Raw genomic sequence first — 14450 nt, forward strand, 5'->3', positions numbered from 1 at the left:
AGCTGAACATTTTTATTATAATTGTATATTTGCTGTAACATCAAGCTAAGCATGGTAGTGCAAACCTATAATCCCAGTACTCAGGAATTTGAGGCAGGGGAATCACAAATTCAAGACCATTCTGGGGTATTTAGTGAGTTCCAGGACAAGTTACGCAACTTAGTGAGGTTCTCTCTCTCTCTCTCTCTCTCTCTCTCTCTCTCTCTCTCGCTCTCTCTCTCTCTCGCTCTCTCTCTCTCTCGCTCTCTCTCTCTCTCTCTCTCACACACACACACACACACACACACTATTTACTCCAACAACTCACAGACACTGCTGCTTGGGTTATGAACAACCTAAAAGTGTGCCTTTTTAAAGAAAACACATTAGGTAAATAATATGAGTGATGTAGTGGTTAAAATTGTCGGTGACACAGGTCCTAAATGACTTGAGCTGGCTCTGACCTGAATGGCCTCTCCCTGGGTACTAGTGTTCATAGGACCATAATGCAGCCTACAAAACTTCCAAAGTAGGGAAGCGACCAACAGCCCTACCCAGCTATGACTCCTGTGAGCCACAACAATGACCAGTATGACACAATAACTCTAACAGTGCAGTAGTGGCATACATACCTGTGCTAACCAACAGCTCTCTAATTGGACTTAAGATCTTCTTAACCAGAGAGAAATCAAGCCTGATACTAGAAACCTAGCCAACTACCAGGGCTAATGACCATGGATTTTGGAGGAGGACCTTCAACTGCCACTTTACTAAACCAGCAGAATCTCTATGTTCTAAATATTTATTCTTACACTCACATATACGTGTAGTTCTATTCCCTAACCAAGGAAACTTCTCCTTGTAACAAACAGAGCTCATTACAGAGAATGACAACCGATGAAAATGCAGAGCTGTGCAGTCCACTCCCATCTAGTACATCTACAATATGACACCTGCACCTTAAAGCTCAGGGACCATGGCAGAAGAGGAGATGGAAAAATTGTAAGAGCCAGAGAAACGTGAAGCTTGCCATAAGTCTCCTAGAATGCCAGAGAAGCTATACCCATGAAGTCTCAACAATATGCCTGCCTAACCATGACCCGAACAAGGAAGACATCAATAGATATTTTAACATGGAAGGAAAGGTCATGAGGCCTCAACCCTATACAAAGAAATACAGGCAACTAAGGAATGCTGAAAGTGGAAGAGAGAAAGGGCTTATTTCACCTTACAACTCTTAGTTCGTACTTATTAATGAGTGAAGGAAGCCAGGGCAAGAATTCAGGAAGGGCAGGAACCTGGAGGCAGGAGCTGATGCAGAGGCCCTAGAGGGGTGCTGCTCACTGGCTTGCTCCCCATGGTTTGTTTAACCTGCTTTCTTATAGAACCCAGGACCACCAGCCCAGGGATGGCACCAACCACAGTGCACAGCACCCCATCAATCACTAATCGAGAAAATGCCCTGACAGACTTGCCTGGAGGCCAATCTTATGGAGACATTTTATCAGATGAGCTGCCTCTTCCCAGGCGGCTGCAGTCTGAATCAAGTTGACAAAAACCAATCACCACAAGGACCTCTTGTCAACATTACACACAAATACATAACTATTAAACTGTGACATTTCTTTCCAAGATCTTGTTTGTCTCCAAGATCTCATGTTAATATCATAATATAAAACAGAACAACTTTAAAAGTCTCACATTCTTTAAAACATCCAAACACTTTTTAAGAAGTTCAGCCTCTTTAAGATATTTAAAGTCTCTACAAATCCAAAGCCCCTAACTATGAGCTCTTGTAAAATTTAAAAAAAAAAGTTACATATTTCTTATCCCAAGAGGGAAGAACCAGGGCACAGCTACAATCAAAGCAAAACCAGACTCCAACAGTGTAAAAAATCCAGCACCGGGGATTTACTCACAATCTCCTGGGCTCCAGAGTGCTCTGCCATCGACGGTACCCACAGCTAGTCTCTTAGACTCAGGCCAGCTACACACTACACTTGCTACTGTCTTTGCTTGTCACGCCATAGTCCTGGCACCTGCATGCTGGGGCTGCACTGCAGCTGAGGTTTCATCTTGGCCAATGGCCTCTCCCGGCTTGCACAGGGCTGAACCTTAGCTGTTCTCCATGACTCGTTCACAGTTTCAAAAACGGCACTATGCAGGAGACCCTTACACATTACAAAGTTCAGCTACCAGCTTGAGATGCAGCCTTGGCATTCCTGGACCCCAGTTTCTGTAAGCTAACCTCAATGATACTGGTCTCTTGTTAATCACATCTGATTTTTCAGCCCCAGCTGACCAAAAATACAAAGACTCTTAATTTAGAATATAGTAACAGCCTGATAGAGTCTTTGTTTCCCTAGGGAACTTGAAGGTCCAGGTCTGTATCATCTATATTGCTCTCAGGATTCTTCTCTTCCCCACTCCCACAGGACAGCCCATCTGATCACTCAATAGCTTTTCCAGTCCAAAGTTTCAAAATCTCCCACAGTCCTCCCCAAAACAATGTGGCCAGGTCTGTCACCAATATGCCATTGCTGTCCTAGTTTGCCTTTTGATTTTGTGATGAATACCACAACCAAAAGCAACCTGGGAATAATAAGGGTTTATTTCAGCTTCGAGCTAACAATGCACCATGAAGGGAAGCCAGGACAGGAACACAAGGCAGAAACCCTAAGGCAGGAGCTGATACAGAGGTCACGAAGGGTAGCTGCTTACTGGGTTGCTCTGCACGACTTGCTCAGCCTGCTTCCTTATACAACCCAGGACCAACAGCCCAGGGGTGGGACCATCCACAGAGGGCTGGGTCCTTCTAAATCAATCATGAATCAAGAAAAGGACCCACATACTTTCTGATAGGCCAATCTGATGGCGAGATTTTCTGATAGGCCAATCTGATGGAGAGATTTTCTCAGTTGAGGTTCCCTCTTCCCAGATGAGCCTAACTTATGTCAAGTTGACAGAAAACTAATCATCACACCTACCAACTGGTCTTCCTCTTTAAACCCTTGCTCTTTATTCATTGCTCTCATAGCAGTAGAAACATCTATTAATGTTTTGTTTATTTGAGACAGGGTCTTACTACATACTACTGGTTGGTCTGAATTCACTGTGTAGTCCAGGCTGGCCTAGAGCAACAGAAATTTACCTGCATCTGCATCCAGAGTGCTGAGAGTTAAGGCATTCACCATGATACCTGGCATATCGTGTTATGAAGATAAAATCAAGGCACTTTATCTTCACTGCTCAAATTCTCTGAGGCTTCCATCTCAACCGAGAATAGAAGCAAAACTCTTCCCTAGGCTCTTTGTGGTCTACACATTATGGCTGACTATTACCTCTTCAACCCCGCGGCTTCCTATTCTTTCGGCCACTCATCCTGCTCTAGTCATGCTGTTTCTCTTCCTTCCTTCCTCCCTCCCTCCCTCCCTCCCTGCCTGCCTTCCTTCCTTCCTTCCTTCCTTCCTTCCTTCCTTCCTTCCTTCCTTCCTTCCTTCCTTCCTTCCTTCCTTCCCCTCCCTCCCTCCCTCCCTCCCTCCCTCCCTTCCTTCCTTCCTCCCTTCCTCCCCTCCCTCCCTTCCTCCCTCTTCCTTCCTTCCTTCCTTCCTTCCTTCCTTCCTTCCTTCCTTCCTTCCTTCCTTCCTCCCCCTCCCTCCCTTCCTCCCTCTTCCTTCCTTCCCCTCCCTCCCTTCCTCTTTCTTCCTCTCTCCCTTCCTTCCTCCCTCCATTCCTCTCTTCCTCTTTCTTTCTTTCTTTCTTTCTTTCTTTCTTTCTTTCTTTCTTTCTTTCTTCCTTCCTTCCTTCCTTCCTTCCTTCCTTCCTTCCTTCCTTCCTTTTATTCTTTCCTCTCCTTCCTTCTCTCTCTCTTCCTCTCTCCATCTTCCCTCTTCTCCTCCCCCCTCTCTCTTTTGGCAAAGCTTGGCATGGAACTTAGGTTCTTGCACATGGTATGTAGGTTCTATGTGACCAAACTATATCATCATATTGTTGAGACAGTGCTTCACTGTGTAGTTTAGTCTAGCCTTGAACTCACTATGTAGCATGATTTTCTTGCCTCTTTTCCTTCGTTTTTTGGGGTTTTATTTTGTTTTAACAGGGCTTACTCCGCAGCTAAAAAGGACTTGAACTTAATATTCTTGTCTCTGTCGCTTGATGATTTTAAAAATTAAAATTGTTTTTAACTTACACTTGAAAGTATTCAAGATGATAGCCAGGAGATAGCTTAGTTAATAAAATGTTTACCTTGTAAGTACAAAGACCCAAGTAAAATCCCAAAACCCATGCTAAAAAAGACAGGCAATGTATAATGGGGCATTATTGGACTACCAGAATTTGGGAGATAGAAAGAAGTAGATTCTTGGGATTCACTGGCTAACCAGCCTAGCTTACTGGCGGATTCCAGGTGAGTGAGAGAGCTTGTTTCACAACAATGTTAGATGGTGCCTGAGAGACACCGCAAGTTAACCCCTGGACTCCATAACATATGCAAATATGCATATAAACTCATATGCATACACATAAAACCCATAAAAGTTGTATGTCCTAAAGAGTATTTAATGTTTGATACCCATATCATACATGTATACCTTGTTTAAATCAGAATAACCATGTGTTTCCTCAAACATTTATCACTGGTGTTCAAACTTTCAAAATCCATTTTTGACCCTTTGAAGGGTAGTGCACAATGGTCACCTACACTGTATAGCAATGTCTTAGAGCTGTGGTCCTTATCTAAGAGTGATCAGATTTCCCCACCTCTCTCAACCCTTACCAACTCCTACCAGTCTTGAGAAACCATCATTCCACCCTCAAATTCTAAGAAATTAGCCATCCCGATTCCACCTGTGCATGACAGCATGGGCATTGGCCTTCTGTGCCCGATATACTTCACTTACCATAAAGATCTCCCCTTCTGGGCTGGAGAGATGGCTCAGTGGTTAAGAGCATTGCCTGCTCTTCCAAAGGTCCTGAGTTCAATTCCCAGCAACCACATGGTGGCTCACAACCATCTGTAAAGAGGTCTGGCGCCCTCTTCTGGCCTTCAGGCATAAAGACAGAATATTGTATACATAATAAATAAATAGATATATAAAAAAAAGATCTCCCCTTCTGTCCACTTGGCAGGGTTTGAGAATTTGAAACAATTCTATTTATTATTTTATTTTATGTGCATGGATGTTTTGCCTGCACATATAACTGCACACTACGTACATGCTCGGTACTTGTAGAGACCAGGGAGGGTGTTGAATCTCCTGGAACTAGAGGTACAGGTTGTTGTGTTCGGTCATGTGGGTACTTGCAATTTGGACCCAGGACTTCTGGAAGAGCAGACAGTGGTCTTAGCTGCCACGTCATCTTTCTAACCCAAATTTGAGGAGGGTGTTTTGTTGTTGTTTTTGAGACAGGGTTTTGCTCTACCTTAGGCTGGCCTTGAACTCCCAAACCTTCTGCCTCAGTTTTCCAAAGTGCTGGTATTATAGACATGAACAACTGTACCCAGCTCAAAACTGGATTAAAAACAAACCAACAAACAAAAGACGAAAATCCCAAAACAAAAGACAAACAACTGTTTTGGAACAGGGTTTTGGTATGCAGTCTAAGCTGGTTTGAGCTCCCATAGTCTATCCACAGCCTTCCTTATGCTGGGATTAGAGGCACGGACCACCACGCCTAGTCCGTTTATGTTGTCACAAGTAACAGGACTTCACTTCTTTTTATGGTGCATGTAGGTATCCACTCACGAGTTAGACCCTTAGGTTGTCTGTACTCTTAGCTCTTAGCTCTTGTGTATAGTGTCCCTTGCTCTTTCTTTGAACTTGTTTATTCTTCCTTTTGCTTAGAACATCGTTCCTCTTCCAGATCTTTGTAAGTCTGCACACCACTCTCTTCAGGTCTCTGCTCAATGTCACTTGGTCTTTGACCACTCTAGACCGGTCCCTCTACTCAGTCTCTGTCTCCTTTGCTCTATTTGCTACTCTTCTTTTATGGAAGCCCTTCTCCTAGACAAACGGATGCATATTAGTTTATGTCTTTTGGGTCTTGTCTTGCCCAGGAGACTCCGAACTCCTTGAGGGGAAGGAAACGTCTGCCTGGTTTGCTGCTAATGCCTGGCATGCAGTACTTACTCCATCCCTTCCCAACGAGCGTCCCAGAAGGACAGTGAGAAAAGTCCCCGTGGGTCTCACGGACTAGTGGATCAAAGAGAAGGGAGCTAGAGAAAGAAGGTTAGAGAATCCAGGGCTTTGAACTCAAGACTCAAAGGGCTCATATTGCAGCAAGGAGGAATGTGAAGTGTTGGATATATCTCAAGCTGGGAAGAAAGCGATGGGGTCAGAGCTACCTTTGAGCCGTGAGAATTTGATGTCCTGGAGAACATTAATATACCTCTGTGGGAGGCAAGAACAGCTGTCTCCATTTCTCAAGTGGAGTAACTAGGGCACAGATAGTCGCAGCTTCCAGGAATGCTGAGGGCAGATATGCCGCTGGCAGAAGAGGCTACTTAGGCAGGGAGTGTTTCAAGGCAGCTGAAACAGTATTGCTGAGGCTGGGCTAGTGTGGGGGTGGACAGAGCTGGCTGGGCCTCAAGGTCTCCTGGGGGCTGGGGTGGTAGGGTGGAGCGACTCTGGCAGTAGCACACTGGGGCCTCTGTGTGTATGCTGCCTCCAGCCAGCATACTTTCCACACAGTCTGCCCAGGAACATTTCTCCAGCCTGCTTTGCTAAACTTTTTAAAAAATCCTTTCGGTGTTTTTGTTTTTTTTTTCTATTGAAACGAACCCCCATTCTGCCTGTTGCTGGGTCTTTACATCAGCTGACTGCCAACCTCTCAGGTCGGCCCCCACACTTGCTATCACACCTAGGGTTTCTTTGCTTGTTTGGGGGACCACTTTTATTCTTGTATTTGGTTCATTGGTCCTCTACTTGCAGCAATCTTGGTTGCTTCAAGTCTTACCCACTTGGAAGTCCTATTGCAGGGAAGTTCCCCCCTCGTTATCTCTGTTCTTCTTCTTCCCTACACTGACTTCACACCAGTCACCTCTTTCAACCTAGCCACTCTCCAACGTGCAGCCCGGAGGTTCTTGATGGCAGGACATGGGCTTAGGGCTGTAAAGAATGTTTATAGCACACGAGCCTGCTCCCAGTCATGGGGCAAGAGTGACCGAGCAAGGGCAGAAATTCTGTTTGACTTGAACTTCCTGATCTATTAACTCTGAGACAGACGTCTTCTTTCATTTTGTCCTCTTGAAGCAAACTCGCTTGTAACTAAGGCTGGCATTGAACTCGAGCACACTATACATAGCTGCGCATGATAACCTTGAACTCCTGATATTCCTGCTTCACTTCCCAAGTGCTTGTATGACGAGTGTGTGCCACCACGGTGGTTTTACCCTGTGATGGGAACTGGATCCAAGGTTTTGGGTATACTAGGACAACATCTACATCCTAGCTACACCCCAAATCCAGAAGCCTTTTCATAACTCACACTATGATACATGTCGGTTAATGCAGCCACACAAAGCTTTCCTTTCACCCACTCCTCTTCCTTCATTCCTCATCTCATACCATCCAATAAAACAAAACAAAAAAAGGCAATCGCCAATTATGCTCCCATCATGAACAGGCTGTTTCTCCCTCCAACCATCTCTCAAGGTCCACTGTCATGTTCTCCTTCCATGTTCTAGCACAGGACTCTCTTCAACCTCCCAGCTTCTTGGCTGCCTCTTTCAGCCTAGCCTTGCATCAGTATGGTCACTCCTTGCTTACCACATCGCCATGTCTCTTCACTAAAGAGCCCAACTATCTCTAACATGGACTGTATAGGTCACTGGGATGCTGGGGACAAATGAAAGGGAATGGGAGAATATTAACAGTCTATTTCTATAGCTTTCCATTATTCTTTGGTGACTTATATGTACATCCCTCAAGATATGCATTTGTTCTATAGTATATTTAATCTATGTGTGTCCCATGGACTTGGTTTCACATTGGAGCCCCTGAGAGCTGAGTCTCTGCCTACCTCTTAACTCTCATTTCTGACCACTCTTCTACCCTCTGCCTGTTGCCTGCACTTCAGTGACATAGAGGTACATGCACTTTCTCCTCATCCAGGAACATTTGTGTCTTAATTCTATTGCCTTAATTTTTGAGGCTTACTTCCATAGTGCTTGGCTAGTGACCATCTCATGACTGAAGTTCAGTTTGAGTGTCATTTATCCAAGGTTTTCTTCCACTGGTGGGAGTTCAGAATTGATCCCTGTCTTCTGCTGGACCTTGGAGTCCCCACCATTTTGCATTCAGATTTCTATTTCCTCCTCATTTTGTGGGTTCCCCATTAGACAGTAGGAATGAGAGCAGGAACTGTGTGTAGTCCATTTGTCCATCATATCTAGCCAGAACCATGTCAGGCATGCCCTCAGTATCAGGAAAAGGTTTTTTAAAGCTAATTTTATCAAGTATTTATCATACACCAGGCACTTACGTTAGCATAGATGTCCACATGTCTTAACTTATTTAATCCTTGCAAGTGGTTTCTAATTTTATCTGCATTTTACAGATGTGTAAAATGAGACTCAAAGTTAGGTAGCTTGTTCTGAGTTCCACAGCAGGCAGAGGAAGAAATCAAAATCAAGGAGTCTGATTTTAAAATTTATCCTCTTAACTGCTCTGCACTAGTGAAGCAGAAAGCAGGCTGAATGAGCGTATGAACAAATGAATGAAACCGTTAGTTTAGAAGCGGACTTACATTGTGAAATTGGAGATAAAGGCGATGCGAGGAAGATCCAGGTCAAAGGTGGCTTCATGGGCTTCATCGTGTGGATTGAAGAGAACAGAGGTGACCAGAGTGTGCGCATAACGCGACACCACCGTGGAACGTACGGAATAGCTCGTCATCAACAACTGAGAGAGAATACAAGAGAGCCGGGTTAGAGAGAGTTCTTCATTGGCCAAGATGGCCAGGTACTTGAGAGCTCAAGGTTCCTGAACTGGTTTCAGGGTGGAGGAGGAGAAACTGAGGTACCTTGAGGGAAAGTGAGCTGTCGGGGTGCATGGACCTGCCTGAGACTACCAGTAAGTGAGTCTCAGAACTAAAGGTTCCCAGATGGTCCCAAATCAAAGCACCTCTGAACAAGCACTTCTCTGATTCCAGATCTTGTTAAATATGGGTTCTAACTTAGCAACCCTGGGGCAGGAAGAGGTTCATGTTCTCCTTGCTTCCAAATTCCCTGGAAGCCCCCACTGCTGAGGCTACCGCTGGTTCATGGATTTCACTCTAGAATGAACAGAACATCTTAGCAAAGCTTTAGAATCTAACAGAATAGATGTATTCACCGGGCCCTACATTATTACAAGGCGATGTGATAAATATTTAGTTTTTTATGATTTCAGCTGTAAAGATTAAGCCTCCTAAGTACAGTAATATACTGCAATCATGGTAAGTATTCAGCACCCGTGATCCTATTTAATCCTCACGGTCTGAGGAGTTAAGTTCTAGTATCTCCCACATCTTGCAGACATGTTAACTGAGGCTCAGACACTGAGGTCACCGAGCAGTGAGGTAATTATCTCCTTCCCTATCTTCCCTGAAGTTATGATCCCTCTGTCCACGCACACATCACGTACGTCTTGTCTGTTCTGAGCGCGGGGAAGTGGGTCAGAGAGGTAATCCGGAATCAGTTGGGCGAGGCCCAAGCTCTGGCTCCGCTGCTTCCTACGTCTTGGGCCCTGAGCCTGTGCTTCCTCCTCTCTCTAATGCGGATAAGAGAGTGTGGCTCACAGGGATGCTGCGAAGGCTCACGGCAACAACCAAGCCTCCTGGCACATCACCTGCGCTGCACTTAGCAATCAGTACCTCTTTTCTCTGGCCCTAGCTTCTCAAGCCTGTAGAAAGAGACTGCGAAACTTCAGCTCCTCCCACCCCGAGGAGCTGCCTTTCTCACACACTCCAGAGCGTTGTCGTCTCATGCTAGAACTGACCTTGCTGGTTGGCGAGGCAGAGCCATGGGGTCCCTGGTGTGTTAGGTCTAGGAGAATGGTCAGCAAAACACTGGCATGGCCGAGGCACCTCCATTCAGACATGGTGCCACTTCTGGCCTGGGCCTGCTGTTCTCATCCAGAATGTCTGATCCCCAAGGGCTTCCTCTTTTAAATCTGCAGGTAGCCTTCTCATGAGAGGGAGGGACCATGCTGAAGGGTGGGGAAGTCTCTGAATGTGGCATTGAGGCCTACACAAACCAGGATTGTCCAAGAGCTTAGGCTGGCATCTTGCCTGGAGAAAGGCCAGCTCGGTGCCTCCTTTTTCCCCTTCATCCAGCTGTAAGATGAATGGAAACTAAGCATACTAGAGTGCTGGGTCTGTCTGTTTGCTATGTTGGCTCAGGGTGGGGTTTTTCTTTCCTATAAACATCCACTGGAGCTCAATAACTGGAGCCAGAGAAAGGTCACTGAGTACTGATCATCTTAAAAAGGTAGCAACCTTTAAAGAGGGTTGGAGAGGCAAGTACCCAGCATTGGTCTTTTCTGTTGCTCACTTTAGTCTTGACACAGGAGGGACTATAACGGTGTAGGGGTTCCAGACATGCGATTTCCAATCTCAAGAACAGCCAGAGGTCAAGATGGGCTGCACTAGAGATGAGAAAGAGGACCATTCAGTCATTTAAAATAGAGGCTCGGGACTGAGAACATCTGGGTTGGAATTGCAGTTCGGCTGCTTTCTGGCTGCATAATATTCAGCGAGGAAACTTAACCACTCTGCTTCCTCAGTTCCCTAATCTGTGAAATGAGGGTAACAGTGCCATTTCCGAAAGTGTCAGCATTGAGCTGGCTCTTTGGGAATGTTTGACATCTGGTAGGTATTCAGTGAATGCATGCTGGGATGAGGAATGGCAAAATTTGAAGTACAGCTGCCAGGTATAATGGCACACATTTATAAGCCCAGCATTTGGGAGACTTTTCCAGAAAAACTATGAATTTGACACCGGCCTATGCTGCATGGTGAGTTCCGTGCCAAGTTGGCCTACACAGTGAGATCCTGTCTCAAAAATGCCAACAAAAGAGCACGGGAAGCCCCTTGTCCCATTGGGGACATTGAAAGGGGCAGAACGAAGCAGAGCTGAGATGCTCTGAATCCAGTATCTGAAGGTCCTGTAGAAGGTGGATTGAGTAGTGTCCCCATACAGGGGCCATTAGCATGTATCAGATCCTTTATTACACTTATATGAACATAGATTACATTTCCAAGACATCCAGCATCTATCTACAAGGGCAAAAGCCTTTGAGGACTTTTCATAAACTGGCACAAAGATGACAAAGACACCTGGATTTGCTCTATGACATTCAGCACAGCACAACAAAGTCTCATTCTGGCTTTTGGGGGTCCCAAATCTTATTAGTTGCCACCTACTCCAAGGCCACTCAAAGCTTCCCATTGTGGTTTTCCCAGTGCAGGTGCAGGCATTAGGGATGTAACTCAGTAAGTGGAATATGCCTGCCTAACAGTCATGAAATGCTGGGTCGGATCTTCAGCCCTGTACAAATGGGATGTAGTGTAGCTTGTCTTTAAGTTCAGCACTCAGGAGGTAGAGGCGGGAGGATCAGAAGTTCAAGTTTGTCCTGAATCTCATAGGGAATTTAAGGACAGTCTAGAATATGTGAGACCATCTCTTTAAAACAGAAGAAGAAAAAACTTTCCTCATAGGGGACATTCCTAGCTTCAGAAAAGCTTTGTTGTATAGCAACAGAGAAAACTCCATCAGGTGCCCACTCTCTCTTAAAGACAAACAGATAACCAAGGGTTCCCAGACAAATTAAGAAGGCCTGAACCATAAAAGCAAGAAGCCAAAACAAACAAATAGAACAAATGAACCCAGAGAAAGTCAGGAATTTGATTAACAAAAGATAACTTCAGGTGAAAAATTATACCTGCCAATCATTCAAGAAAATATGACATGTATGAAACAAGAATTAGATGCTACAAAACAAGAACAATCAGAGAAAAGAAAGACACCTCAGAAATGGAAAAGAAGTTGCTGGAAATGAAAATGTCAACAGAAAGATTGGAAAATAACCTAGAGGAAAAACTCTTGGAATGTAAAGTGAAACAACAAAATAGACAGGAAATATGAAAGAAAATGTCAAAAACACAGATCAACATAGCAGACACAACATTCAGAGAAATGAGTTACAGACTAAAGGAAAACTAAAGAAACATTGTATGTGGTTTTTGATTTTGTTTTGGTATATTTGCCATATTGATTTTTCCCTTTTTAAAATCTGTTTTCTTAATTTTTTTTGTTGTTTTTCCTGGGTTTTGTGAGGAGAAACAGACAGACACACAGACACAGAGAGACAGAGAGAGCATGAAATTGGGTGGGCAGCTGAATGGTGATGATCTGGAAGGAGTTTGGGGAAGGGAAAGAATATGATCAAAATATATTGTATGGAAAAAAATTTTTTTAATTATTATTTTTATGTCCAGACTGCCATTTCCCTCCCTTCTCTCCTCCCAGTCCCTCTCTCCTCCCTTTGCCCCTACGGCATCCACTCCTCCTGTTTCTGTTCAGGAAAGGGCAGGTCTCCTATGGCTATCAACCAAACATGGCATATTAAGCCTCCCCTCCTATTAAGGCTGGACAAGGCGACCCAGGATGAGGAAAAGGGGTGGAAAAAATTTTAAACAAGTTTTTTAAAGGTATCAGGAGCTGGGCATGGTGCTGCATAGCTGTCATCCACCCCAGCACTGGCAAGGCCGGGGAGGGTTGCTGCAGCTTCGAGGTCAGTCTGGTCTACATAGTGAGTGTCAAGTTAGCCAGTGCTACATAGTGAGAAATTCTACCCCCAAACCAAAATAAAAATGTATTAGACGTTAATTTCCTACAGCTGAAGAAAGGCATCTAGAGTAGGCACCACAACAGTGAATCCAGAAGCCTGCGACTCCATCTCAGCCCTGCAGCAGCTCCCGTGCTGGTTCTCTTCTTCTGTCCTCCACCAGTGTATTTCCAAGTCCCCTTAAGACCCAATCCGCATCCTTTCGTCTCTCTGTTAAAATGGTGGAAGCCACCAAGGTTCACTGAGAGAGCCTTATGTGAGGGGCCAGGCAGGCAAGCCCTCATTTCCGTTCTCATCACTCAGCCTGCTACTTCTCTCCCTTCTCCTTCTATTGCTCCATGTTCTTCCAAAATGCCAGGGATGGGCAAAGATGCCATGGATATGTGTTTGCACTGACCTTTCTGCTTGGAAAACCTTTTCTTAGATATCCACTTAGCTCTCTCACCTTAAGTAAGATTTGTTCACATTTTGCCATTTCAGGGAGTTACTTCTTGACCAACCTATTTAAAACTGAAATAACCTCCTTTCTTCACTGATATCCCCCCTCTCTCTTTTACCCTGGTTTTTAGTCCCTCCCTGTCCCCCTGCTCCTCATTTCTATGTACCTCATATGTAACTCAAACTGGTCACAAACTCCAGATCTTCCTTCTTTAGGCTTCTGAATGCTGGAATTAAGGAGTGCACCAATACACCTGAATTTTGTTTTCTCCATAACACTTTAAGTTGTTACAGATCTTATTTATTTATTTATTTTTGGTTTTTTTGAAACAGGGTTTTCTCTGTAGCTTTGGAGCCTGTCCTGGAACTAGCTTTTGTAGAACAGGCTGGCCTTGGACTCACAGAGATCCTCCTGCCTCTGCCTCCCGAGTGCTGGGATTAAAGGCATGCGCTACCACCGTCTGGCTCAGATCTTATTTCTTGATCTGATTGTTTCCTCTCTTTCCCATACTAGAATCAGCTCTGTGAGAAGCAGGTATTGATGTCTGTCTTCTCCACTGCTATGGCTCCAGCTCGCAGAACAGCATCTAGCACCTAGCAGACACTCAGCAAATATTTGTTCAATGAGTTAACATAATAAAGGCACATCATTTATGGAAGAATAAAACCTGTTATAAAGTATATATATATATATATATGAAAGTAGTGATTCAAATATAAAATAAGATAAATATGGTTATAAGCAACTAATGGAGTATAAGAGAACATAATGCTAGAACAAAATCTCCTCTAAGAGGCCCACGGTTTATGACACTGGACTTGTAAAGAAGGAAGTGTATTCTTGGCTCACTGCTTAGCTGGAATTTTGGAAAAAATATTTACAAAGTCAAGACAATGTAAATATTGTTTATTAGTTTTTAGGTTTAAGAGCTATCCTGGAAGACAAAGAGAGGAAGATCTCATTAATACTTCAGAACAGAACACAAATGTCAATAATATGTATAACGTAAAAGGAAAGATCAAAGAGATAATGCAGGGCACTGGTGGGTGACGTGCAGCTAATATCTTTGTTTTTAGGCAGTTAGGAATAACACTGGCTTTGTAAAGTGGTGGTTGTAGGTTCTCCTCCAAGATCCATGACTTCACCAGACCCTGGTAGTTCGCTAGGTTTCCAGTACCATGCATGATTTTCTCAGAGAGATGGTG

General features: G+C 44.4%; 1 protein-coding gene across 1 annotated transcript in view; it reads right to left on the bottom strand.

Moving 5' to 3' along the window:
• The window catches only part of Itih6 (inter-alpha-trypsin inhibitor heavy chain family member 6), a 30637-nt gene extending 20579 nt beyond the window's left edge, over nucleotides 1-10058 (bottom strand). Inside the window, exons 1-2 of the mRNA XM_057760510.1 lie at nucleotides 9957-10058; nucleotides 8725-8879 (exon numbers count right to left, since the gene is read on the bottom strand). Coding sequence (XP_057616493.1) covers nucleotides 8725-8879; nucleotides 9957-10058 — 257 coding nt within the window. The remainder of the gene's footprint in view (nucleotides 1-8724; nucleotides 8880-9956) is intronic.
• Between the last annotated feature and the right edge of the window lie 4392 nt (nucleotides 10059-14450).

This window comes from Chionomys nivalis, chromosome X, assembly GCF_950005125.1.
Source record: "Chionomys nivalis chromosome X, mChiNiv1.1, whole genome shotgun sequence".
In the NCBI taxonomy this organism is placed as follows: domain Eukaryota; kingdom Metazoa; phylum Chordata; class Mammalia; order Rodentia; family Cricetidae; genus Chionomys; species Chionomys nivalis.